Source organism: Trachurus trachurus (genome assembly GCF_905171665.1).
Source record: "Trachurus trachurus genome assembly, chromosome: 9".
Classification (NCBI taxonomy): Eukaryota; Metazoa; Chordata; class Actinopteri; order Carangiformes; family Carangidae; genus Trachurus; species Trachurus trachurus.
This window is the reverse complement of record NC_139895.1, coordinates 19,238,500-19,265,999: the sequence shown is the minus strand read 5'-3', so window position 1 is coordinate 19,265,999 and position 27,500 is coordinate 19,238,500. Positions and strand designations below refer to the sequence as shown.

At 40.8% G+C, this 27,500-nt stretch overlaps 4 protein-coding genes across 4 annotated transcripts; 1 reads left to right on the top strand and 3 right to left on the bottom strand.

Moving 5' to 3' along the window:
• The first annotated feature begins 552 nt into the window (after positions 1-552).
• Positions 553-12,337, top strand: smarcad1a (SNF2 related chromatin remodeling ATPase with DExD box 1a). The gene is made up of 23 exons (XM_083978569.1): positions 553-952; positions 1,604-1,742; positions 1,833-1,962; positions 2,155-2,224; positions 2,442-2,548; positions 3,670-3,771; positions 4,544-4,622; positions 4,745-5,376; positions 5,833-6,029; positions 6,495-6,585; positions 6,923-7,022; positions 7,392-7,451; positions 7,782-7,857; positions 7,997-8,132; positions 8,275-8,406; positions 8,707-8,802; positions 8,961-9,078; positions 9,188-9,303; positions 9,819-10,007; positions 10,101-10,219; positions 10,420-10,602; positions 10,702-10,811; positions 11,600-12,337. Exons 1-23 carry the CDS (start codon positions 838-840, stop codon positions 11,659-11,661), a joined length of 3,159 nt encoding a protein of 1,052 aa, XP_083834695.1. The 5' UTR covers positions 553-837; the 3' UTR covers positions 11,662-12,337.
• Positions 12,338-14,993: 2,656 nt separating this feature from the next.
• prf1.5 (perforin 1.5) lies at positions 14,994-17,808 on the bottom strand. Its single transcript, XM_083979574.1, has 5 exons — positions 17,544-17,808; positions 16,897-17,172; positions 16,461-16,732; positions 16,164-16,305; positions 14,994-16,005 (listed from the first exon to the last, which is right to left on the bottom strand). Exons 2-5 carry the CDS (start codon positions 17,164-17,166, stop codon positions 15,118-15,120), a joined length of 1,572 nt encoding a protein of 523 aa, XP_083835700.1. The 5' UTR covers positions 17,167-17,172; positions 17,544-17,808; the 3' UTR covers positions 14,994-15,117.
• A 981-nt stretch (positions 17,809-18,789) lies between these two features.
• On the bottom strand, positions 18,790-21,760 carry mpeg1.1 (macrophage expressed 1, tandem duplicate 1; the record flags this gene model as incomplete). The annotated part of the gene is made up of 2 exons (XM_083978852.1): positions 18,790-20,991; positions 21,311-21,760. 2 exons carry the CDS (start codon positions 21,758-21,760, stop codon positions 19,312-19,314), a joined length of 2,130 nt encoding a protein of 709 aa, XP_083834978.1. The 3' UTR covers positions 18,790-19,311.
• A 2,735-nt stretch (positions 21,761-24,495) lies between these two features.
• LOC310991001 (macrophage-expressed gene 1 protein-like) lies at positions 24,496-26,885 on the bottom strand (the record flags this gene model as incomplete). Its single annotated transcript, XM_083978568.1, has 2 exons — positions 24,496-26,178; positions 26,433-26,885. The coding sequence occupies 2 exons, from the start codon at positions 26,883-26,885 to the stop codon at positions 24,496-24,498; spliced, it is 2,136 nt and encodes a 711-aa protein (XP_083834694.1).
• Positions 26,886-27,500: the final 615 nt, after the last annotated feature.

Here is a 27,500-nt window from a genome sequence, read left to right as displayed (position 1 = left end):
GAATTTACATAATCAGATTGTTTGTTTTAGAAACATATAAATAGAAGATGACATTATGTTAGGCTATGTCATGTCGCAGCACACCCTGACTGGTCACTGTTATCAGGTTTACACTGGGTAAAGCGCAACATTTATAAATAATTTGTAAATTTTGTTTGTCTTACACACTCTGAATCACCCATCACCTCGTCACAGGTTTCATAAGCGATAATCGACCGACTGTCAAGATAGTTCACCTCCTGCTCTTGTTCACGATGGTGGTGGGATACACCGTTTACCACGCTCAAACACAAAGACCAACATGCGTCTATCAAATTATGTAATAAAAGGTAATTTAACTCGGCCATGTTGTAAAACATGAACAAAGAATGTCGTCTTTATTAACGATAGAGTCTGGAAAACAGAAAATTAGCAGAACCGGAAGTATTTGGCAGGGTAGCATCTTGACCCATCAGTGAGTCTCCGCCCACCTCTCTCTCTGACCAATGAGCGATGTCGGTACTCAGTCCTCCTGGGCCGCTGGTGTTCGCGGGAAACCGGCTGCTATCGGGACACAGCAAACCTATTTACATTTTAGAACAAACAACCTATTTCGAAACGAAGTCAACTTGTCATTAATTGTTGTTTATTACATAGTCACGCGTACAAACGGCGAAGTGATACTGCACTGAATCGCCGTCTTTGTAGTACCGCTGCTGCTACGCTAGCATCCCTCGCTCATTAAGCTAGGTTATTCGCTAACAGGAGCACTGCTGCATGCGACCCCGGACAGAGAAAAAAAAAAGACAAGAAAGAGACAAAGGACAGTCTCTGTCAGGCACGAAGTAGAATGACAAAATGAGCTTGTTCAACCTTGACCGTTTTCGTTTCGAGAAGAAACCAGCGACAGCGGCGAACAAAGACCAGCACAGCGGCTGCAAAAGCCCAGAGTCTGAGAAGGAGAACAAGCCAGGTAACTAGCCAGTGTCACGGCTAGCTCACGGTGCTGGTAGCCAGATGTGTGGAGCATGCTATTGTTCGCAGCAGTTGAGGAATGCGACTTTCATCAACACACTGCATTCAAAACTGTCATTTCGTCCTCCTCCTCCTTAATTTCATCGAGAGGTTATGTATCCTGGTTGTGCCAGGTATTTTAGACACCTCAATGGCAGCACATCGATATCAGTGCTGGAGAGTGCATGAAGCTTTGGTACAATATCACAACGAGATTTACAATATTAACACATACACCATTTGCAGGCGTCATACATGCTTTCTGAGCCCAGTATTGTTTTGTTATGGGTCCTTGCATGTCCACCATCTTCTTCCTCCAGGGGTAATTGAAGTGGATTAGACGTATCAATATTACATAATAATGCAATTACGCTGTTGATATTGTATTTTCATTTAGGTGTGTGATATGAAAACGTGCCCATTGTTGTCACAGGTGTCACTCCTCTTGTTATAACCCCCATTTACACTATGAATAGTTGGATTAAATTACAGGAACAGCCCACACTAAAGTCTATCTTAAATGTTGGCAAACTAGCCTTTTAAAATATATCTTTTTTATCACTGCTGTGAGTGCATTTGGTAATTCATTGTTTAACGTTGTGCTTTTCAGCTCAGATGAATCCAGTCAAAGCAACACCGAAGTCCCATGCAAGAGGAGTGGTTTTTGAGGAAGTCTTAACTATTGATTTGGAAGAGGATGGAGACGCCTCTCAATCGAAGACCAAGATAACACAGGCTAAAAAATCCAAGCAAGTGTTCAATTAAATGACATTGTCACATTGGTGTTACATTTAAGCAGATTCGCACTGTTTTACAGCCTTTCTGTTTTTCTCCAACAGCAGTTCCATAGAGATATCATCCGAAATTGTGCTGTCAGATCTCACGGATGATGAGGACAATGAATTGGAGGCAAAAATTAAAAAACTCATAGACATATTTCCCCATGTGCCCAGGGAAGACCTGTTGGAGGTGAGTTTAAACAAAGCGGGAACACACAGAACACATTAATGTAATTCACGAAATGCCATATTTTATTAAGCATGATCTGCGTTCCAATGTTTCCCTATCATAAAACATACAGTTATTGAATTTACTAATGTAGGCCGGCCGATTTAGTGAATTTTGCACTCTTCAAAATACCTTGCTCTGGTGTGCTTTCAGGTCATTGAAAGCTCAAGCACAATGGACGCAGCCGTATCGATGTGCCTTTTGAGATTTGGTGATAAAGACCGTAAGTAATCACGTTTCTGTATGGCCACATGATCACAGCTCATTCTAATATGAAGAAGGCTTAGTTAATGATTTGGGAACTATAGTAACTACCCACAGATATCATAAATATATGTATTTTGAAAAAGCACACTGCTATACTTTTGAAAAAATATATTACTACTACGACTGTCTGTCAGGAGGTACATTTGAGAAAACTGCTTATTTTGTCTTTTCAGCCCCAGGCAAGAAGAGGAAGTTGGATGAATGCAGCAGCTCTCAGGGTAGTGGTGATGAGAGACCCAGCAAGAAGATGGTGACATCATCAGTAGTAGTAGAAGTACCGGTAAGCATGATGAACCTGCACAGTTGCAAGTACCGCTTAAGGATCATCAGGCTGAGTGTGTTCAGATTAGGGCTGCATGGTATCAGGGCATCTGTGTAGCACTGTGCCACATTGTGTTTCACATTGCGATTTATTGCGCTGTCCTAGTTTGAATTGATGATATAATGATCAGACAGAAATCTTGTGAACCTATGGAAGGTTTCGAGGAGGCCCAGATGTTTCAGGAAAAATCATTTATTGAAGCTTGATCAAAGTTAAAGTATAATGCAACCCAAATCTGAAGGACCCCATTATGGTCAACTATATTTATTTCTGTGTCCAAGAAATGTTGTGTGTGGGTGTAAAACATGACCCTGAGGGCTGTGGTGATGAAATGTCCTGACGATTGACCAGAGACTATGTCCTCCCTTACGTGCATGATATTTGTTACTATGGTAACTCCCAGTGGAGAGTAGCTATCTGAATATTAAGTTACACTGGAAAGAAAAATGAAACATTGACCATACAGGACCTCTGTGTGACCTGTGGAGAAACATGGCCTAATACTATCCACCTTTTTCCGAACGCCAAAAACGTAAGCTGGTTTTTCTCTTCCGGGGGAATTATATGTTTACATTTCCATGATTTATGTAGTCGCAGTAAATGCATGGATCTTTTTTTTTCTTCATTGAAAATCTGTCAAAATGCATGGATCATTACATTATGCCAGCTTTTAACACTGGATATCACACAAATGGACATCCATTGTTAAAAGCCAGCGTTAACCATATATATATACATTTACTGTATACTGCACATCTGCCCGTTTCACCGATGTATCGCCAAAACTGTTAACAAACAAGGTATGAGAAACAATTTCTTGTCTTGAAAAAGAAAGGAAAACTAAATACTACATTCGGACATAATGAACTTCTACAATACATACTGTATATATACATGACCATAAGATAATTAAGAAATACCAACTTGTAAAGTCGGGTAATTGAAATGTCTGTATTGAATCAGTGAGTGTATTTCAAGTATTCCAAACACATGGAACTATTACGATCTTAGTACTTGAAGTTGAATCAGTGTGCACAGTAACTGATTAAAAATCTTTTCACCCCCTTTTTGTTGAAAAGCCCTCTGATGATGATGATAACGACGATAAAGATCCCAGCTGGGAGAAGAAAGAGGCCATGGTGAAAAAACTGCAGAAAAAGTTTCCTGACCAGGACAAGGAGGTGAAAACACACAAACACAGCGTTCCCCTGTGACTCAAAAAGACATTTTGTTTTCAGATAGATTTCAGCACAATCGGATTCATCCCTCCTAACCTGTCTTCAACCTAATAACTGAACTGTCCATCTGACTGAGTTTGTGAGTTTGTGATGAATCCAGAGTGAGAAAATGTTATTGCTGCCTTCTGTTTTACTTGCACAGGAGCAATTGCCTTACACTTAAAAGAACTCAAAGCTCACTCAGCATCCACTGCCGGTGCTGTCTTTCCATTTACGACTGAAATCAGCTTGTTAGCTGACTCTAAAATAAATCCCCACAATAATAGTCTTTTACTGTGAAAGAAAACTTTAATTTAACAGCAGACAGCAGAGAGGATGAAAGTGTTCACAGTGTCTAATCTGTAAACACTGGCATCTTAACTTTAACTGAGAGTGACTAAATTATTCAGTGAATAAATGAATATGTGAGCAGCGTTGAGATGATGTGATTTTCTTTCTGCGTCTCAAAACATCCACACCTCATTATCACCCAGTAATCAGCGGCACTGAAAATAACACGGTGAAACAGGAATCGTTTAGTCATTGATGTTTTATGAATATGACAATCTTCTCATCTTACAGCAGAGCAAATAACAGTAATTGTCTTAGTTTGTCGTCTGTTATACATCTGCTTGTAGCAATTACAGACAGAAAAGCAGATATTGTGAGCTGATGTTTACACGGGTGTTTCTGTAGACGGTTTTAGTTCTGACGAATTATGTTGTTTGTCTTGCAGGAGCTGCGGCTGGTGTTGCAGGAACACAACTGGAATGCTGAGGAAGCCCTGCAGGTTCTGCAGATGTTCTCAGACCCAGGTATCAACACAACAGCTGTCATCTGAATCTAGCCATCTTTTCATGCATATGTCTGCTTTCAACTTGCCTGCTTTGTCTGCTCACTCCGATACTGATTCACTCTTGTTTTTTTATGTTGTCAGACACCAGTTTCAGCTCACACGAGTCAGAAGAAAAGAAATCAAAGAGCAAAGACAAGTCAAGCAGGGACCACAAAGAGTTGAAGCGCCACAAAGATCAGGCAGACAGGAAAAGTAACCATAAGGACTCTGTCAGTGAAACAGAGGAGGACAGTACAGATGCTACAAAGGACAGCGAAGATGAGTCAGATGAAGAAGACAAAACAGATTCCAAACGAAGAATGAACACACGACCTAAACGTTCTGATTCAGAGTCTCCATCCTTCTCTTTCAAGAAAATAACTACCTCTTCCTCCGTGAAGTCAACCTCCTCGTCCTCTGCTGCCCAGATGCTGTCCAGATTTACCAGTGGAACCAGTATAGCTAAGAAACAGGCATTGGAGAGAAAGAAAAAGGCTCATGCGTCAAATGAACAGGTCAGCTCTGAGGGGGAAGGTGGAGATGACTCAATGAGTGAGTTTGAGGACTCTGACGAAGAGTTGGATTATGGTGCCGGCATGACAGAAATCAAGAAGGGGATAATGGCTTTCTTCCGGGAAGCAACGATAGATGAACTGTCGCTGATTGCTGGGTGCTCAGTTAAAAAGGCCCAGAAGATTGTGGAGCTGAGGCCCTTTGATAGCTGGAAAAGCCTGGTGAGAGAATGTGATTCTTTACAAACAGATGTCATGCTCGTGGTGATCGCTCTATGTCAGTTTGCACAAGGCATTAATGGTGAAAGAATGAACTACAGTCAGTAAAGCAGTGAAGGACTGATGTCATCCAACCAAACACCTGGAATGTACTGTGACCTGTAAAGAGTCCTCTTGACTGTATTTACTTATCAAATGCACTACATGGAGGTCTCTGTAGAGATGAGACATTTCTTAAAAGCTGTTTTTGAGTAGCACAGCTGTTCAATTCCTGACATACTTCATCTTGTGCCCTTTTATTTTCCATACATCTGTTAACTTAATGCCTGAACACAATACAGCAGTGGGGCAGTGCAATATTTAATATTATAGTGCACAGGGACTTATTGGAGTACTTTCTAACAGTTTGTACAGTTGTTATGAGTGGACGTTGACGTGTAACGATTCTGTCCTCTTCAGGTCGAAATCTTTCAAAAGGAAAACGGACTGTCAGACGGCTTGCTGCTGGGCTGCAGACTTGTTCTCAAAGAGCGGAAGGTTGTCTTGGGTCTCATGTCCAAATGTGACACCATTTCCTCAAAACTGTTGAAGCAGGTGACTGAAATGATGGACAAGGGAACAGGGACCATGAAACAGCCTAAAGTGCTCAACACACAGTGAGTGACATGCACATAGACACATACTGAAATTGCAATCATATAACCTAACTTTTTCTCTTGCAATAACCTGGCAAGTGCTTTGGGAAGTTTTCATATAATTTTAAGAGCAAGTATATGTAGTTCACCAATGCTGAAGTGATAGGGTTACTGTCAGACTGAAATGCATGTATAGTAACTAGTACAGAGTAGAGGAAAGTGTAGTGTATGAAGTGACGTAAAGTATGAAATGCGTGAGGCCACTTTTCCATTATCCAAGTATTTTGTAGCTTGATTTCATATCATGAGATCTTTTCTGACACATTTTCAGTGCACAATATAAACAAAACGTGGCACAGTAACATGTCACAGTAGTAACAATTTTGTGTATTTCCATAAATGTTGCATTGGGACATGGAGACTTTCAGCTTGTGTTTTTATTTATTTATTTATTTATTTTTCAGCCTGTTATTGATTGTCTTTCAGATTACAGCTCAAACCCTATCAGCTAATTGGTCTGAAGTGGCTGCTGCTTCTGCATGAGCACAAGCTGAGCAGCATCCTCGCGGATGAAATGGTAAGGCAACCAACTTTGGAGCTGCAGGAAGAGGCAGGCCCAAAGTGCCTATCTGTAGATATGAGTCTTTCTGTGTCAGACCCAATGAGTGCTTTGTATGGATGTGTCACTTTGCCACAGGTGAATAAACAGAAATGAGAAAGAACAGGCTAATAGCCTTTGATTTTGATAAGTGCTACAGTGTTATTTAAGCTTGTCTGGATTATTTTTTACACTGTGTGTGTGCAAACATCTTTGTAGTCAGTCTACCTGGCTCTTGATTTCTTTGTGTTTGATATCTGACGAATTCTATATATCTCCTCTCATCTTTTTTCACTTTCTTCACTCCTTGTCTCAGGGTTTAGGGAAGACTATTCAGGCTATAGCATTTCTGGCCCAGCTATATCAGAATGGCATAGAGGGTCCTCATGTCATTGTTGTGCCGGCCTCCACATTGGGTAATTATATCCACAAATTCACATACTTGCTGCGTCATATTATTTTAAATAGTCTAATAACTCAGATAAGTTCAGTAGAATGCCATTCAGTGTCTGTTTACATATACTGCAGGATTTATATACAGAAAAAGCATGTTGTAAGGGGAGGAACATTTTCAGTGGTGGCTGCATTTCTTGAACTATAAATACAACAAAGCTACATTTCTTGTTTGAAGGTGCTGGACAAATAAGGTTTATTATAGTGTCCATATCTGAAAAAGAGCAATGCACTCCTTACTCCACCTGCTGCTCCAGTGTATTTATTATGATCATTTATGCAACTGTCCTCTAATACAGCAATACTAAAAATGATTTGTCTCTGTTTTGTAGATAACTGGGTCAGAGAGATGAAGCTGTGGTGTCCAAGTCTCAAGGTTTTAGTCTATTATGGTAAGACTTCATTCATTATTTCAGATTCAAATCTCTCATGTTGTGTTCCTGATGTGAACACTGCAAAAAACTGGCAACATTTAGTATTTACAGTTCAATTATGATCACAGGGAAAAATATGTGCTTATGTTGTTATTTTATTGTATTGTTTAAGTCTTCACTCACATTGTGATCTTTTTTAAATGAATGAGGAACTAATATTTTTGGGATGCTGTGCTGTTGTGTGTACATGGCCTAAATCCTACTTCTTTCAATGAGTATTTCTAGGACAGTCATGTTTCCTCACAGTCTGAGACTAAAGCAGAGTTTGTCGTCTTGTGATCTATCCAGGATCTGTTGAAGACCGCCGCTACCTCAGACACGATATCCTCACTAGGAATTGTGACTTCAGTGTGATAGTGACCACGTGAGTAAACGCATAGATAGTCATTACAGTCAGCGTGCTACTGGAGGACAAGTTTGTGTTATCTGTAAAGGCCATTGAAAGCCTGAAGCAAATTTCCATGCACAACTAATCCTTTGCTTGTGTTTACTTTGTTTCATAGCTACAACTTGGCCATAGGGAACGATAGCGATCGCAGTCTTTTCCGCAAACTCCGCCTGGAGTATGCAGTGTTTGACGAGGGCCATATGCTGAAGAACATGAACTCCCTGCGCTACCGCCACCTCATGGCTATTAATGTAAGTTACCTATCATTTCACAATGCATTTTCTACCTGTGCTATTTTCATATCGTTCATAGAATTCTCTACCTACCTCTATCAAATACATCCACATGTTTTGCATGTAACACTTCTCTGTGGCTCTCCGTCTCTCCTTGAAGGCTCGGCACCGCCTGCTGCTAACAGGAACTCCAGTGCAGAACAACCTCTTAGAGCTTATGTCTCTCCTGAACTTCATCATGCCTTCTATGTTCTCCAGCTCCACCTCACAGCTCTCCAAAATGTTTTCTATGGTAAGTGAGTGAGCGCATGTGAAGATGGTAAGCTCAGTTTTGAATTTGATTAGAAATGCTGAGCTACAGTTCAGATCACAGCAGCATCGTTGGAAGTCCGTCAAGATGAAACCTTACTTTTGACCTTGATCATACATGCTGGTTCTCAGCAGTACTGTAGACTTCTTCTGATACTATATGTTTCAAGTGAAAAATGACAACAAAATGTCTTGTCCTCAAATCTACTAAACTAGACCAGTAAAAATGTATTCTTTAGTTCTGTTGTACTTTTGTCTAATCCAACCAAAATGTTTGACACAGAAAACCCATGAGGAGCAGAGCCGTTTTGAGAGGGACCGTATTTCTCAGGCAAAACTCATTATGAAACCATTTATCCTCAGAAGAGTCAAGAGCGAGGTGAGTTGATCTGGTACATTTGTAATTAGGAAATGCATGTTTGAGTATGTTCTAAATTGAAAGTGGCATAAGATCTCCCACTTATGGGAAACATATTATATATTCAGTTTTGCTCCTCTGTTAAAAAAGGTTTTCATTCTGAGGAATTCCTATTCCAGGTCCTCAAGCAGCTGCCTGCAAAGGAAGAGGTGGTAGAGTTCTGCTCAATGAGTGACAAACAGCAGGGTCTCTACAAGGACCTATTTAAAAAACTCAAGTCATCCACCAATGGCGAGAGTAAGCCTCCTGGAAGCTCCAAATGCTCACTATTGTCACTGCATCATGTTTGTACAAATAACTGAAATGAATTTGTTATAAATAATTTGTCCTTGCCTTTTCTCTGCAGAGAGAGAGATGTGTAATGTGATGATGCAGCTGAGGAAGATGGCAAACCATCCACTGCTCCATAGACAGTACTACACCACAGAAAAGCTCAAAGCCATGAGCAAACTCATGCTCAAGGTCAGTCCTACTCCCTGACTACCCCATAATGGTTGTCATTTTTGTATCAATGTTTCGTCAAGAACATTTTTGACAAAACATTTTAGATCCTTTGTGCTGTGATGCTGGTCGATGACACACATTCACCCTAACGACATTCATGCCAACTTAACTCCAACTCAGCAAAATAGAGAAGGCAGAGTGTTTTTTTTGTTAAACTGTATTCTAATTACGCTCTGAGAGACAAACCATTTTCCTGTTTGCCTCTGTAATTATACTCTAATGCCTGTCAGGGCTTTGGCAGGTGAACAAGAATTCACAGCCTCTTGTGGCTAAAATGAGTATTACAAAAACAATGTTACTAAGGGCTTAATTTAATTATAATTTTTAGTGTATAGTCTTTGATCCTTTTAAGTTTATTCTTCTGCACAAACTCGTCTACATTTGATTTTTCTTACTTATTAATTCTTTTAAAAATTGGGGATAATTATTTATTTCTGTGCTCCATCATGTTAAATGTTTCCATCTCTCCTCAGGAGCCAACTCACTTTGATGCAGATGCTGCTCTGATCCAGGAGGACATGGAAGTCATGTCTGACTTTGAGCTACACCGTCTATGCCAGCAGTACTCAACCATCAGCTCCTACCAACTTGAAAATGATATTCTGCTTGACTCTGGGAAATTCAGCCACCTCACAGACCTGCTAGCCTCTCTTAAAAATAAGGTATATAAAGATTAACAGATTAAAGAATACAGGTAGAAGGAGTAGTGCACATTGCATGCACAGTCATTTAGCATTACTTTTTTTATCCTACAGGGAGACAGAGTGGTATTATTCAGTCAGTTCACCATGATGCTGGACATTGTGGAAGTCCTGCTGAAACATCTCAAGCATCGTTACGTCAGACTGGATGGATCTACGCCCATAGCTGACAGGTCAGATACGAGACTCAGAACATTTAAAAGACACATCCACTGTAGCCAATAATTCAGATAAGCCAAGGCAAAAATAAGTTCTAGTGGAAACACTTTTTGGATTAAAATTTCTTATTACATTGAGAATAAATGCTCAACTTTGTCTACACACTATAAATAATGTCAGGTGTAATGGCTAAAATGAGATCTGTGTCCTGCAGGATTGGGTTGATTGATGAGTTCAACACAGACCCCGACATATTTGTGTTCTTGTTGTCAACACGAGCCGGTGGCCTGGGCATCAACCTCACCTCAGCTAATGTGGTCATTCTGCATGACATCGACTGCAATCCCTACAATGACAAACAGGCAGAGGACCGCTGTCACCGTGTAGGCCAGACCAAGTAAGATGTCGTCTGTTACATGTTGAGTTTTACCTGAGGAGGTGTTGTACTTGTTGATTTACTGTAATGACTCATGTATGTAACGTTGCTGTGTGTCAGGACTGTAAGGGTGATGAAGCTGATTAGTAAGGACACCATAGAGGACTGCATACTGCAGCTGGGACAGAAGAAGCTGAAGTTGGAGCAGGATATGACTGCTGCTGACCAGGGTGAGGAGATGTGTATACACACACACGCACACACACTTTCTTCTTCAAATGCATGCACATCCTGCTTGATAATCACTGTCAGTTAAGTTCAAAGTTTTATTTACATACAAGTAATTGAAGTAAAAGACAAAAATATTGAATGCTCTGCGCAAAAGAAAAAAAATCACAAGAAAACAAAGTGTATTTATGTGTTCTTTGATGGAGCACAGTTCATATGCACATAGTTCTTTGAAACAGATGGGGAGTAGTTAGTTCTTTAGTAGTGGCCATATGCACATCATTAACATTAGCATGATAGATGTGTGGTAATTAATGCTACTTCCAGCTCTGTCAACGAGGGTTTACGACCTCTCTGGGCCAATTTTAAGGATCTCCTTCATTTTAAAACCTGCAGAGAGCCAACATGAAATATTAAACGTGAAACATTCATCAACCAATATTTTGTAGGTGAAACTTACATAAATTGTGATTCTAAAGATGAAAAGGTGTAAAAATGTAAAAAGAAAGAAAGAAAGAAATTCACCACATTTGTAATATCCCCAAATATTTGATTCAATACATCAACATGCAAGATGTGATGAGAATTCTTTCACGCACCTGTGGAACCATTTATGAGTTAGCAATGCAAAACCTTCGGTAATTGGACATATAGAGCATTATTATTACAGAAGATTGAAATATTTTAATAACAACTGTACTGAAATTGTGGCATGCAGAGTTAAATTACTTGTATTTAACCTAATTTTCTTAATTACAAATGAAAAACAAAAACATGGTTTGTTCTTCAGGGGATGAGGGAACCATGACTGAAGATATGGCGTCTTTGATCAAAGCTTCACTTGGACTGTGAAACCTAAACTCAAGAAACTTGACTGTACAAATACACTTTCAATGGCATTCCTGTGATCTTGGGCGGACTTCGGTGGTCGGAGAACAAACCAGTTTTGCATCTGAAGCTGAAAACTACTGAAAACTATATGCTGCCATGAGGGAACATTGTGATACTGAGATCTGACTCACTGTGTAGCTACGTATCTGTGCCTCAAACACTATTTTTACACACACACAGTTTCTCTTACTTGGACTCTAAGACCAGTTTATAAAGGCTTAACAACGAATGTTGCCCTTTAAACAGTATGCACTCCACTCGTTACGCAAAGAGATTTGTGTAACATGTGGAGCTGTAGAAACTTGAAAGACTGCAGCGTTAAGTTCAGACCAAAATGATTTTAAAGAAGCATGTGTTGGAGCACACGATCAAACTTATGGTTCACTGAATACTATGAAAGTATGAAAAGTTTAAGTTCACCCATGTGAACCTATGTGATGTGACTGCAGCCTCGTAATTATTAGATAAATGTACCTTTATGCCGGTAAGGAGTATCTGTATGCTGGTAAGATTTCCAGTGAAATACTCAGTAGTTGTGTGGATATTGTGATTACACACTGAAATTGGTGGTCCATGGAGAATAGTATCATTTATTATCCTTTCTACCAGACAGTATCACATCTTGCCAGACTGTCACATCTTTTTTTTTTTTTTTTAACATCCAAATGATTTTACTACTGTTATCCTTGGTAACAACAGCAGAAAGCATAGCAAAATTTTGCCATTCACATTTATATCCAAAGCTGCCGTTCCTGCTAAGTTGCGGTTGCATCAAAAGTACAGCCAAGTATTTCAAAAAATGGTATTCTTAATCACTATTGGTGTAATGTGATGAGTTTCATTCTGTTATATTTTAAAAGCCTAACACTGTCACCACCAGTAATGTTTTTAACTTTAATGGGTTTAGAATATAACAGAATGTCTGACGAAGTATGGTGCTTGAATTTTCTTTTTGCTCTTTTCATTTTTTTTTTTTTTTAATATCTTGAGCTAAGTGACACGATGATGACTTGAGGAAGCAGCTGCTGCATTCATTTACTGTATAAGTGGCTAATGTATTGTTAGTGTACAAGTGTTAACTGTTAGAGCTTTTACTAGGTCATTTGTATGTTTTCTAGGTTCCTGTTTCAACTGAATAATAAATATTGGAATAAATATTTGTGTGGTCATGCCTACAGGGATTTAGCTAGAGGAGTCACCACCAGTAGGTTAAAGCAGAAGTAAGTGGTCCGGTCGTTTTCGCTAATGCTGCGTTCCAGGCAGGCTTTTGAAATCGTAAATTACAGCTTCAAGTCACAACTTACGACTTTGTAGCGTTCCAGGCAACCCACTCGTGTTTTTCCGACCTGTTTTACCGGTGAAAGTCACTATAACGGCCTCTCGTAACTTCCGACCGGTGAACTTGTACCAGATCGAACTGGTACGACTTCACGGTCGGAAAAATACGAGTTTCCTTGAACGCACCATAACAGTCCTCGTCCCTACGTCGCCACATTCACGGCGTCCCTTGGCTGCACACACAGCCCTGCATGCCGTTCTCTCTCCTCATTGGATAAAAACTGTAGGATACGATAAATGTTTTCTCCTCGGCTCAGAGCAGAGCAGAGGGACTGAGAGACCCGTGTTTCAGACCAAACACTCTATGTAAGTGGTTGCTGTCGGAAGATATAACTATTTAAGACTTATATTAACACAAATATATCACTTACTTCTGCTTTAATGTATGAATTATGAGATAAAAAAAAAAAATCTAACACCTGGATTAGCAAAAAGGTCTTGATTTTGACAGAATTGGGATGACATTAGTAAAAATGTGTGTTTTTATGATTGTTATTATTACCATGTAGTGGTGGAAAAAACAGGTCACTTTGCATTACATTTCTAAATAGCACTGACGAGATAAACTGTACAAAGAAAGTACAATTCCATAATATCAACGAGCATGCAGTTATCTCATTCATTTCCCTTTTTAACAGTGCTGCGGACAGTCTAAGGACTCACTCAGATATAAACAACCACACTAATGCTTTTTTCAACTTATGCCAATCCACCCTGGACAAGATTATTACTCCTATAAAAAACCAGCTAAAATCAACAATAAAATCAACCCCCTGGATAAATGAAGACATTCGGGCCCTTAAAAGAGAATGCAGAAGAGCGGAAAGGAAGTGGAAATCAAATAATTCTCAATTGCATTAAAAGAAACTCGAAGAGAGACGACCTCACAGACACTGTTTTGCAAATGGGCACATCATCATGCCCACTTGACCCCTTTCTACCAAACTCTTGATAGAATTGATGGGTGTCATGGCACCTCATTTGCTTATTGTGAACAGGTCCCTCACATCTGGATGTGTGCCTGATCTCTTCAAGACTGCATATGTTCAAGGGCCCACATTTGACACAGTAGACGTAAAGAACTATCGGCCTATTTCTAAACTGACGTTTACTAAAGTAGTTATAACGCAACTAAGTACTCAGGACCAATAACATCTTTGAAAAGTTCCAAAGTGGTTTATGAAAGCAACACAGTACTGAAACTGCTCTACTTCGTGTCACAAATGATTTATTAATGGCTGCAGATTCCGGTCACTGCTCTGTCCTAGTGCTGCTGGATATAAGTGCAGTGTTTTATACCGATGAGCATGGAATTCTCATTGAGAGACAGAATGGCACCTGAATACATCACTGAACTTTTAACCCTCTACTTGTATAACCTAGCCAGGCCCCTTAGATCAGCTGATCAGAATATTTTAGTTGTTCCTCCAACCGGACTGAACACTTATATCGTTTTATTTATTTATAGATTCATTTGTATTGTACCTTTGTACTTTTTACTGTCTTTGTGGGCACAGTGCTGCTAACTGTGGCCTTTTGATTGTGAGTCATGTGACCTCAGAGGGAGGGGGGGTTAACATGGGGGTTTTCTTCCTCTTTTATTCTTTTTCTGTAATGTTTTAAAGCACTTTGCTAGCATTTGCTTGAAAAGTGCTATATAAATAAGATTATTATTATTACAAAGATCCATTAAAACTGATTTGGACTTTACCAACCATACAACATAATGTCAAAAGTAAATGAATTGCATGAATTATAACTGTATTGTCTATCTCCCACTTGTGTGTCAGATAACTCAAGGTTGCTAACTGGCATTGTGCTAGATAAACATTTTTATTTTGGTATGTACAACATGTACACAAGGACAATGGTTTGGGTCTTTTACACAGTTCATTCAATATCATTAAAAACAATTTACATATAAAAGACAACTGACAACTATTATTTTCCAATGGTGCAGCCTCCAAATGTTTCCCGTTAAAATGCAAGTTTATTAGCTCTTGTTAAAAAAAAAAGATAGTTACACAACAGTTATTAAGATGTTACTCAAATGTATATCAAAACCTTGTGATCTCAGCATTACTCAGCATTGGGTGAGTATCTTCCACACCTGAAGCCTGTCAAGTGGGGGTCGCATTTTACAGTGTAAGTGAAGTACAGAACTCCTCTGCTGAGCTGACAGCTTAGAGAGTGATTTCCTCGCTCAGGAAACACAAAGCATATCCCAGCTCTGTCATTGTAGAGCACATCCCTGTCCCAGACTTCAAACCTCAGCTCCTGCCCCAGTTCGACTGAACCAAAGTCATAAGTGGCGTTCCACGTCGGGTCATTGTTGTCCAATACTGTCTCAGTCTCCTCATACACGCCGTTGTAGAAGATTTTCACAAAGGCATCTGTTTTTGTGAAGGTGTCTGCCCTCAGACCTGCTGCTCTGTGGATCTCCAGTCTGAGTGATCCTCTGCCAGCCCTTAAAGGACAGCAGTTATGGTCCAGGTTGGGAGTTGGGGAACAGTTCTTGAAAGCTGCCTGATCTGGCTGCAGCTGGTTGTCTTTAATATACTCTGTTACTATACTTCTCAGATTAGCACTTATCTGTGAGTCCTCTACCAAATGATGCAGCGGGAAGATGGCATAAGAAACCACGTCAGGATTGTCGTGAAGGCTGTTCATCCAGCTGTGATATGCTTCAGATGGGTCCTGCTGGTAGAGGATGTCAGGGAAGTACCGCTCCCCTCCGATAACTTCAATCTTATGTGTCATGAAGCCTTGGTAGAAGCCCATGCTCATGTTGCCCTTCAGGACGTTGTCACACTTGTTGGAGAAGGATACATTTCCAGGAACAAAACCTAGAGCTATACGGAGTTCAACATTCAGACAGTTTTTGATCTCGGCCTCAGAGAAACCCTTGAGTGTGGCCAGGCAGGTCCTGAAGGCAGTGATTCGCCTCACTTTACCACCAAGTTGGACCTGGGGAATCGCAAACAAATGATTAGATAAAGCTAGAAAACTCTCCACTAACATGATTAATCATCCAACTCTGTGTTGTCATCATCAGAATTATTTTGGCACAATATCAAAAAGACAGTCTGTGTCTTAACAGGCAGTATCCTGCGCATTTCTCTGACCTGGTGTATGTAGTGTGTTCCATAGGTGTCTATCAGCCGTCTATACAGGGCTCTGCTCTGGCTTGTGTTCAGACTCTGTGGGAGTCTGTTCAGATGCTTTTTGAACTCTGCACTCAGCTGGGGATGATCAGCCAGTCTGTAGCTGAAAAAACAAAAGGCATGTGGAGTCTGACCAGGACACATGAGAATATCATAATAATAATCTCATCGTAAACACAATAAACCGTGAGGTCTCACCTCAGGCCATTAACTATGCTGAATATGTGTTTATTTAGTGTACCATAACTTTCCCTTTACCTGTAGTAGGTGCAACTGATTTCATGGATAGCAAAAGTGGCTTTGTCCACGCTGTGCTGTGACCGAGCAAACTTTGCCAAGTCTGAGCGGCTTCCTCCCAGCACTGCCTTGCCAATATTATCAAGGCTCAAACCCAGATCCCAGTTGTTGTTAACCAGAGAGTTGGAGCTCCGCAGCAGAGAGTCCACAGAATGGTGGAGGGCGCTAGAAAGCTGCTTATTGCAGCGGCTGAAGGGACGCCAGTCAAGCACTGCTGCTGGGAGCTTTTGAACCTGAGGTGGATAAAAATGTCAGGATGTAAATGAGGATGCAGGTGCAGGAGAAAAACAGTTAAAGGAAGAGGAACAAACAGCAGATGGTGCTTTGTTTTGGAATGAAGGGAGTTTAGACTGAGGGGAGATGCCGTGAAAAGCAAGAAAAGTTTTACGACATTCACCTGTCCTCCTTGGAAGCGGTTTGGACACAGCGTGCAGGTGTGGTTATCAGCCAGATGAGCTTTGACATTGATGACATACGCCCCTGTTCGACGCATCCGTACAACGTCAAAACCTTCTCCTGCCAGGTTGTGGCCAGGGACAAAAGGAGCTTTCGCACACTCCGACCCAGATCCAGTTCGACAGCCCTGGACTATGCAAACCTCCAACATAAGTGGCACATACAGTATAATCAAAATGATGTCACTCCGTCGATATCCTCCTGCTCCCATGGTTACCTAAATGTAACAGAGCACACCAAGGTTGGAAAAAGGTAGTCAGTAAAGTCTGGACTTTAATGATGGCTTCGTAAAGGGACGTTTGCTATTGAGGACACCCTGTAACATGGAAATGTCTCATGAATCCCTGTAAAGGTATTTCCCAAAGTTGCTATATTTGCCTTTAAATTCTAATATTTCCACAGGTTTGCCAGTGCACAGCGATATAATAGGAGATGAGCTGTCAGACAGTAAATACAGATGATCTTCTAATCCTCTCTGCTTTTTAAACTAGAGTAATCCTACCACAGATGTTGTATTAACATTAGAAACGTGCACAGCAGAAGCATGCACTAAAAACAGCACATTATCAAAGGACAAGGCATCCTTACCTTGGACTGTGCTTGTTTTATTTTCCTTCAGTTTGTGTCCTTGTCTTCTTTAAGGAGTTGTTAGGCTGTAGCTTTCTTCCCTTGCTTAAACACTTCTCTTAATATTATTATTATCATTAGTATTTCCTCTTGATTTTCCCAACCACCAATGGCACAGCTCACTGGGAACGATACTGCAAACTGGCTGAAGTCTTGATCCTGCTGGTATTGAAATCGCAGCAGAAAGCTTTTGCTTCACTGGCAGGCTGTGCTGAAAATCCAACGGGGCGCTCTCTTTTGTCTGTCCTCCGCCTTGTGAAAAAGACAGAGGGAGTAGCCCTGCTTCAGGGCTGTGTGTCTATTTCTCTATTCCTCTTCCTCTCTCTCTCTCCCCTAAGGCCATACCAATTTCCTCAGCATGAGTGGGTTTGTTTTCATGCTCAAGATCCAGCCTTATGAATCCCTCACAGCTGTGGATGTGTGTTTGTGTGTGTGTGTGTGTGTGTCTGCACTTGCACGTGCATGTGTGGGGGAGGGAGATTTTTGTAAAGTCACGAGAGGGAAAATGCACATTGGTCTGAGTGCTCTTTACGGGAAATGGACGTGTGTATGTGTATGGATGTGCATGCGAGTGTACAGTTCATGTGTGTGGGGCTGCTGTTGTTACTGTGTGTGTGTGTGTGTGGTTTTGTCTATATAGTCTCTGAGCCAGCCTGTCTGTGTACTGATAACCTTACCAAAACCATGAGGTCAGCTTTGCCATTGTCTATTTATGGATGTGAGTGGAATGTGAGTGGTTTTCTCTGTGAGGTCAGGGAAGATAAAAGTGTCTCTCTGGGCAAGAGGGCTCATTCAGCATGAGAAGGGAGAAAAGGTTTGTTTTTCAACCCAGATTTGCTGGTATATTTAGAGAACCGATGTGTGATTTGGTGCCACGTTTACAGACCTGGCTACGCATGTCAGTCTATTGTGTGGTCACTACAGTTGGCACTGTGTGTATGTATTAACATTGACTCTACACATTTAAAATTCTTCTTCTAAAATCTTATACATCTTTATACGTGCCAATAACTTTGTGAAGGTGGCCACTTACAGTACCATAGTATTTTTCCAGAGAATTTTCTTAAGTTTTACATGACCAGTGACATACCAAATATAAGTACAATACAAAAAAAATTAAGACACAGCTCCTATAAATGGTTTTAAATTAATTTAATTTATTGAATTGAATTGAATTTGATTAACATACATTTCAAAGATACTATACAAACATTAGTCAAACTTCTAATGCTTATTTTATTCATACAAAAAATTTCAAAAATATTCCTAAATGTCTCCTGGTACATTAAAACTAAGTAATGAAAAGCATTCAAATTCTGCAACTGGTATACAAATGTTTGATTACTTAATTGTATTGCACATCTTGGCCTCTTGAGGGCAGTATTGTTTCATTGTGGCTCTGTATGGCTATAAGAAAGCACTTCTGCTTTCTTTCTTTCAGTTTGTAATTGATTGGTATGGTATGATGTATGATTTCAAAGGCAGATTGCTCTAACGTAAGGTGTCTTTAATCTTATTCAGAGTATGACATTTTCAAGAGATACTGAAAAAACACAAAATCAGACAATAGCCAAATGCCAACATTATCCCACCATGTAAAATATCTAGTTCTATATCTATTTGAATGTGAACATTTTTCACTTAGGTATGAATGATTTCTGAGGTAAAAATCAACAGAAAAGGAAAAACAAAATCAGTCACCCTAAACGCCAAGCTTTTAAGGCTTTTCTCAAGCCTCATCTTGCAACACCTCCCTCTCTCCTTCATCAGGCCCCACCCCTCCATGTATTTCCTCATAGCCTCTAGTCATCCTAATCCCAGACAGCCTTCTCCGTCTCTTCACCAGGACTACGGTCCCGATTATCACCAACAGCATAATGCCCATCACCCCAAAGGCTACTCCTGCTTTTTCTCCACTAGACATCTGGCTCAATTCTGGGTGAAGCTTGCGTGTAATTTCTTTGATTTCTTCTGGATTGGCAAGTTTCCACATCTTGGTGTCTCCCACTCTGACCCAGCTCATTTCTCCCTCAGTCATCACCATTACAGTATTGGTGGCTTGCATGGAGACAAGTGGAGCCTTAGTGAAAGGAGGCAGGTGGACTGGCAGCAGCTGCCCACCTGTGAACAGTCCTGACTGGACACAGTAAAGAATTTCACAGCCATCACTCACTGCAGCAAGGTGCTGACTGAACTTAGGAGGGCAGCGACGTTGGCCCCCTGCAAGAGGGTTGCTTGATTGACAGCTGAAAAGGCCTCCAAATGGAACTGCATATCTTGTGCCAGATTCATAGTCGTTACTCACACAGATAACTTGACCATCTGAGAGAAACTTGACTGGAATGAAGTTTTGTGGACAGCTTTTGGCTTTAGTGATGGGGTTCAAGAGAGTGGGGCTGTATATGCCTCCAAAGAGATACCCTGTGTTGTCCGGAGCGTTTCCATTCGTTGAGCACCAATAGGTGTTGATTCGAGCAGAGCGGACTTGGTATACGTCCTGACAATCGGATCTATGACAGGTCTTTAACCAAAGAAATCCACAAGCATAGGATTGCTCATAACAGTGCCGTGTATTGTAACCCTGCTGTCTCACTTCTGACCTCAGTAAAGTTGGGGAGTAAGGTGAACGACAAGAGAAGGCACCCGTACTTGGGTTTTTCTGGGCCAGGGCGTCACAAAGTGGACCTACATCTTGGCTGAGTGGCACACACTCTTGGTAGACACCACCAAAACTGAGGTTCGTAGCAGGGCCCTCACAGGATCCGTCATCAACATTGGCCTGGAAGTTAAAGTTCTTGGAGCTGATGGCAACACAGCCGGGGCGGGTGTTGACCTTGTAGTATCGCCCTATGGCTTGACTCACTCTAACAGCCACCTTGTCAACTGTAGGCTGTGGCAGATCAGGGATAGTGTTTGTGTTTATAAAGTAGTGGAGGGGAAATCCAGAGCGATCAATAGCAACCAGGTTGTTTGTGGTACTTTCCTGCCACTTCTGCAGAGTGATTCCAGGATAGAAAGGTATGCCTCCATGGCTTTGAGTGAGAGAGTATTTGATGTTGGACTGATATCCTTGAAGTGATGAGCTCTGTTGGCTATTTTGACTGCTTATGTCAAACTTGAGTTTGTCAAAAAAGTTGAGGCCAGCCTGAGCTGTGACAGAAGAACTTTGTGATGTGCTGTCAGTTACATATGCAGAGTTGAGGTAGTCTTCCTGCACCAAAGAAGCTCCAGCATCAACACTGGTGATGACATGAGTTCCGTAGTCCAACACCATCTTCTCTGAGAGATAGTCTGCGTTCCTTGTCTGGTTGTTTTCGATTGCATCAGCTATCTCTTTGGCTTGTTGGGCAAAGCGTGTGTCCAGAGTAAAGTCTGGATAAGCCTTGACTGTGTAGATGAAATTACGGACCTTTGAAAGAAAGAAGTAGAAGTATAACACCATTGAATGTAATTTGTTATGTTGTTTTTTAACATCTTATTTGCCTGTGACTGTCATAGCTCTCTGATGTCTGCAGAGAAAAAAAAAATCCTTCTAACTAAAACAGATGCATCAATAGATTTTTTTAATCTACACTACCTCTTTTAAATAGACTAATAGAATAATAAACATTTCAGTAGGTCATCCAAATTTCTATACAATCCAAAGTTAAAGAGGCCTAAACAAAGAAATTAACTGTTTTAGTTCTTTAAGTATCAACCAAGATAACCAAAGCAATAGAAAATGGTACCTCCACTCTGGCTGTAGTCGAAGAGTCTTTGACCTGATGGGTTTTCATCCTCTTGCTCTCAGTAGAATATTTGCCATTCAGCACAGAGAAGAAGGATATGTCCATGTTAATGCTGTGAGCTGTGGAGCTTTTCTGCTCCAGCCAGGAATCTAATATCTCCGAGTTGGTCTCCACACCTGTCTCTTTGTGGGGAATGACAAAGACTTCGTCTGGAATAAGGTAGAGCCCATCCTCAGTGGTCTGGCACTGAGAGTAAGTCAGATTCATGACTCGACCCAAATCTATGTTCCGAAGGTTGTCCCAGCCTCCACCTGGCAGCACCTCCAGTGCTGTGATGGAGAGGTTGGTGGAGGCACGACATTGTCTGAGCCAGTTAGTTGGCCGACGGATTGGGACAGGAGAGCAAATGTGAAGGAGAGCGAGAATCAAGAGGGTCACTGCTGTCTTCATGCTGACGGTCTGAAATAAATGCTAAGATGGTTGAACACAGTATATCAGCTAACTCAAGTTCCTCTTTTTTTCGTCATGCAGTTTATCATATGACAAGTAGGAAAATCTGGTTGATGTGGTCATGCTTTCATTTGAAAATTGACATTTTTGCATTTCCCAAATATGCTATTCAGTAACCGTAAAAAAAAAAAAAAAATCATACATTTTTCTCAAAGTTATGTCCAACATTTTTCTCTTTCACTGAGAAATAAACAGTACCATAAAACCATGGCAATATCATAAAACATTTGGCAGTAGGTATTTTGACTAGCCATATACTGTGATTTATATCCTGCAATTTCAGGCATTCATGTTATCTTATTCAAATAATTGAAAGATGCTTTTTCTCCGTCAGTGAATGCAATGTAGTGTAATGATTAATCTGCTACAACACACTGACCCAAAATAAACATTGGGACAGACATTTTAAATTCTCTACAGGTGGAATCAGCTTTCAGCACACAATGTTGAAATGAACTGAGGGATATGAAAAGAGCAATATACACAAGTTAGGAGGACCTGTCTAAACATACAACACTGGGGGAGTTTGGTTATTTTCAAGAAATTTAATCTCTGTGTTTAACAAAAGAGAGGGTAGGTGAGAAATGTATTCTGAACCCAACAGACGAGAGTTTAAAGGAACTAGGTACACTACATAGATGCAGATACTTTGTCAAATGTTTGCTTGAAAAAAAAACCAGAAGAAAAACAGAGACTTCCTCTTGTTAAAAGGAACAGAAACCAGATATGACACAAAGATATATTGACTGGAGGTTGCTGTGTTTGCATGATTTGTGTCACGTGAGTTCATGTGGGAATACCCTGAGAGATGAAACCTAAGCTTGAACGTCTGTTAGACTACCAATGTAACAAGAACCTTTGGCACTGCAATGAATTAAATATAGTTTTATAGTTGTTTATTTTTGGTTATATAAAGCAACAGATTAATCATTCCAATTCAGATTATCTCATGTTATCTCTGACAATGTGTTTCTTATTGGCACAAATGTCTGAAAAACAGGAACACTAACATAATCACAGGTGACAGTGATCAATAACACACAATAAAACTTTTCACATCCAAGCTTGTCTGCATCATAAAGGAGAGCATGAGTGGACAAAATGATTCTTCGATGTACCTCTTTCAAATTACTGAACTGGTGGTGTAAAATTAATATATTGATTAAAAAATATACCAATCCAAAAATAACTCAAATGCAAGTGATTGGGTCATTAAAACCTGCAATACATTTACTGCTCTTTATATTTGCTGTATTTGTCAGTTAATGCCTGTTACTTTTGTTTTACTACATACTCCTTGACTTTTTACTTTAAGTTTTTCAAATGATTTTAGTTTATTTTTTAAAGTTACGGAAACCCTAACCGTAAATTGAGGAAAAAAACGTACCTAGTATATTATTTGACAAGTACTATTAATTAGCCAGTGATTTTAACAGATATGAGCAATTTCAGATCTCCTTGTGACTTCTGTATATTACAATTCTGCTTACATGTCAAGTTTATTTTTAGCAGAACATCATTTTACAAAAAAGACAAAAAGGTGATGGTGAACCATGGAAAACCTCTTCAACCACCAGTCTCTCACTACCCGTAGTTTCCTCTCCAGTGCTGATTCAATGGCAGGCTGTGCTTAAAGTCCACCTGGACACTCTCTTTTGTCTGCCCTCCACCTCATGAAACAGACCATGGAGGGAGGCCTGCTTCAGGGCTATGTGTATGTCGCTCCATTCCTCTTCCTCTCTACTTCTCACTCCCCCAAGGTCCTGTCAGCATGACTGGGTCTGTTTTCATGCTCAAGACCCAGCTTCATGAATCGTCACAGCTGAGAGTGTGCGTGCACATGTAGGGGAGGGAGATTTTTTTTATAATCATGAGAGACAAGATGAGAAGCATTAGCGCTTTTTACAGTAAATGTATGTGTGTATGTATTCGGCAACATAGTCTCTGAGACAGTCTGTCTTTACAGATAACCTTACCAAAACTTTAAGGTCAGCTTTGCCATTGGCTATGGGTGTGGGTGGAATGCTAGTTGCCTTGGTGAGGTCTGGGCAGGAGGTTTCATTCAGCATGAGAAGGTTTGTTTAGAGAACCAATGTGTGCCATGTTTACAGACTTACACATGTCTGTCTAGTGTGTGCTCACTTCACGACTGTGTGTATAAAATTAAAACTGCACTTAATAGATGATAGTTTAAAAATGATATCAAATCTTAAACAGACTTTATCCAGACCAGTTTTTGTGCAGTTGACCACTTACCAAGGTATTTTTTCTTGAGAATTTTGGATTTTTCTAAACTTTTCATGCTCTGTGACATACCAGACATAAAACCAATATGAAAATTAAAACACTGATTCAATAGTTTTCAATTACTTTAATATTTAAGCATACTACAGAAGAGAATTTAAACAATATTTTGCAAAAAGGAATCTTCCTTCCCATTGCGGCTTCTTTTCTTTTTTTAAATAACTTTTATTTATCAAATGCCCGACAGTCATGGCATACACAAGTACATACAAAGCAGTATTATTTCTTTTTTCTTTTTTTTATTTATCTTTTTTTTTTTTTAATATGAAACATTTCAGTCCCTGTAGATGTGAAAATGGTTTCTGAGGTGAAAATTAACAGAAACAAAATCAGTCACACACTACATGCAATGCTTTTAAGGTAAGATTTTCTCAAGCCTCATCTTGCAACACCTCCCTCTCTCCTTTGTCATGCTCATCCTCTCCATGTATTTCCTTGTAGTCCTGTTTAGCATTCCTTATCCCAGACAGCCTTCTCCGTCTCTTCACCAGGACTACGGTCCCGATGATCACCAACAGCATAATGCCCATCACCCCAAAGGCTACTCCTGCTTTTTCTCCACTTGACATCTGGCTCAATTCTGGGTGAAGCATGCGTGTAATTTCCTTGATTTCTTCTGGTTTGGCAAGTTTCCACATCTTGGTGTCTCCCACTCTGACCCAGCTCATTTCTCCCTCAGTCATCACCATTACAGTATTGGTGGCTTGCATGAAGACAAGTGGAGCCTTAGTGAAAGGAGGCAGGTGGACTGGCAGCAGCTGCCCACCTGTGAACAGTCCTGACTGGACACAGTAAAGAATTTCACAGCCATCACTCACTGCAGCAAGGTGCTGACTGAACTTAGGAGGGCAGCGACGTTGGCCCCCTGCAAGAGGGTTGCTTGATTGACAGCTGAAAAGGCCTCCAAATTGAACAGCATATCTTGTGCCAGATTCATAGTCGTTACTCACACAGATAACTTGACCATCTGAGAGAAACTTGACTGGAATGAAGTTTTGTGGGCAGCTTTTGGCTTTAGTGATGGGGTTCAAGAGAGTGGGGCTGTATATGCCTCCAAAGAGATACCCTGTGTTTTCCGGAGCGTTTCCATTCGCTGAGCACCAATAGGTGTTGATTCGAGCAGAGCGAACTTGGTATACGTCCTGACAATCGGATCTATGACAAGTCTTTAACCAAAGAAATCCACAAGCATAGGATTGCTCATAACAGTGTCGTGTATTGTAACCCTGCTGTCTCACTTCTGACCTCAGTAAAGTTGGGGAGTAAGGTGAACGACAAGAGAAGGCACCCGTACTTGGGTTTTTCTGGGCCAGGGCGTCACAAAGTGGACCTACATCTTGGCTGAGTGGCACACACTCTTGGTAGACACCACCAAAACTGAGGTTCGTAGCAGGGCCCTCACAGGATCCGTCATCAACATTGGCCTGGAAGTTAAAGTTCTTGGAGCTGATGGCAACACAGCCGGGGCGTGTGTTGACCTTGTAGTATCGCCCTATGGCTTGACTCACTCTAACAGCCACCTTGTCAACTGTAGGCTGTGGCAGATCAGGGATAGTGTTTGTGTTTATAAAGTAGTGGAGGGGAAATCCAGAGCGATCAATAGCAACCAGGTTGTTTGTGGTACTTTCCTGCCACTTCTGCAGAGTGATTCCAGGATAGAAAGGTATGCCTCCATGGCTTTGAGTGAGAGAGTATTTGATGTTGGACTGATATCCTTGAAGTGATGAGCTCTGTTGGCTATTTTGACTGCTTATGTCAAACTTGAGTTTGTCAAAAAAGTTGAGGCCAGCCTGAGCTGTGACAGAAGAACTTTGTGATGTGCTGTCAGTTACATATGCAGAGTTGAGGTAGTCTTCCTGCACCAAAGAAGCTCCAGCATCAACACTGGTGATGACATGAGTTCCGTAGTCCAACACCATCTTCTCTGAGAGATAGTCTGCGTTCCTTGTCTGGTTGTTTTCGATTGCATCAGCTATCTCTTTGGCTTGTTGGGCAAAGCGTGTGTCCAGAGTAAAGTCTGGATAAGCCTTGACTGTGTAGATGAAATTACGGACCTTTGAAAGAAAGAAGAATAACACCATTGAATGTAATTTGTTATGTTGTTTTTTAACATCTTATTTGCTTGTGACTGTCGTCTGCAGAGAAAAAATAGCGTTCTGATTTCAAGTGAGTTTTTATCTACACCACCTCTTTTAAATAGACTAATAAGTGAGTAAAACATTTCAAGCACTCAACATACAGTATGTCATCCAAATTGATATAAAATCCAAAGTTAAAGAGGCCTAACCAAAGCAATAGAAAATGGTACCTCCACTCTGGCTGTAGTCGAAGAGTCTTTGACCTGATGGGTTTTCATCCTCTTGCTCTCAGTAGAATATTTGCCATTCAGCACAGAGAAGAAGTATATGTCCGTGTTAATGCTGTGAGCTGTGGAGCTTTTCTGCTCCAGCCAGGAATCTATTATCTCCGAGTTGGTCTCCACACCCGTCTCTTTGTGGGGAATGACAAAGACCGTGTCTGGGATGAGGTAGAGCCCGTCCTCAGTGGTCTGGCACTGGAAGTAGCTGAGGTTAATAACGCGACCCATATCTTTGTTCCGGAGGTTGTCCCAGCCTCCACCTGGCAGCACCTCCAGTGCTGTGATGGAGAGGTTGGTGGAGGCACGACATTGTCTGAGCCAGTTAGTTGGGCTTCTAATTGGGACAGGAGAGCAAATGTGAAGGAGAGCAAGAATCAGGAGGGTGACTGCAGCTGTCTTCATGCTGACTGTCTGGAATGAATGCTCAGGTGGATGAATACTGTATCTTATCCAAGCCAAATTCCTTTTTTTTTAAATGTATATTTGTACAGGTGTGGGCAGGGCTATATCTTTTAAGTATATTTCTTGGCGTTTTGCCTTTATTTGATAGCACACAGTAGAGATAGACAGGAAAGGGGGAGACAGAGAGAGGGGGGGATGACATGCAGGAAAGAGCTGCCCGATGCAGGATTCGAACCGGGGCCGCCTGCGGTGAGGACTGTAGCCTCTACATGGGGCGGCCGCTTTACCCACTGCGCCAAGCACCGCCCCGGCAGGGCTATATCTTATCTCTAAGCTTCAATAGGTCTCTCCTAGACTTTATTTGCATCAGAAAATGAGAGTGGAAGAATTTGGGTATTTTAAAATTAAATTAGACCTTAAATTTAATCTGAAACCAGAGTTTAAATGAGCCAGGTATGTTACATAGACCCAGAGATGCTTTGTCTCAGGAACAAAAGGCAGGTATGTCAACAAAATAATCTGACTGGAGGCAAGGCAGTATTTGCACAGTGCATGTCACATGAAAACACATCTGGGGTTACACTGAGGCTTCCTTTAATGCCAAATAACTTTGTT

Coding starts and splice junctions, on each gene's coding strand:
- smarcad1a (XM_083978569.1), top strand. CDS start 838: ATGAGCTTGTTCAACCTTGACCGTTTTCGTTTCGAGAAGAAACCAGCG. Junction 4,623..4,744: donor GCAGATGTTCTCAGACCCAG/GTATCAACACAA, acceptor TTATGTTGTCAG/ACACCAGTTTCAGCTCACAC. Junction 9,304..9,818: donor TGAGCAAACTCATGCTCAAG/GTCAGTCCTACT, acceptor ATCTCTCCTCAG/GAGCCAACTCACTTTGATGC.
- prf1.5 (XM_083979574.1), bottom strand. CDS start 17,166: ATGGGAGCAGGAGGATATCGACGGAGTGACATCATTTTGATTATACTG. Junction 16,306..16,460: donor ATCAGTTGCACCTACTACAG/GTAAAGGGAAAG, acceptor TTGTTTTTTCAG/CTACAGACTGGCTGATCATC. Junction 16,006..16,163: donor GAACACACTACATACACCAG/GTCAGAGAAATG, acceptor GCGATTCCCCAG/GTCCAACTTGGTGGTAAAGT.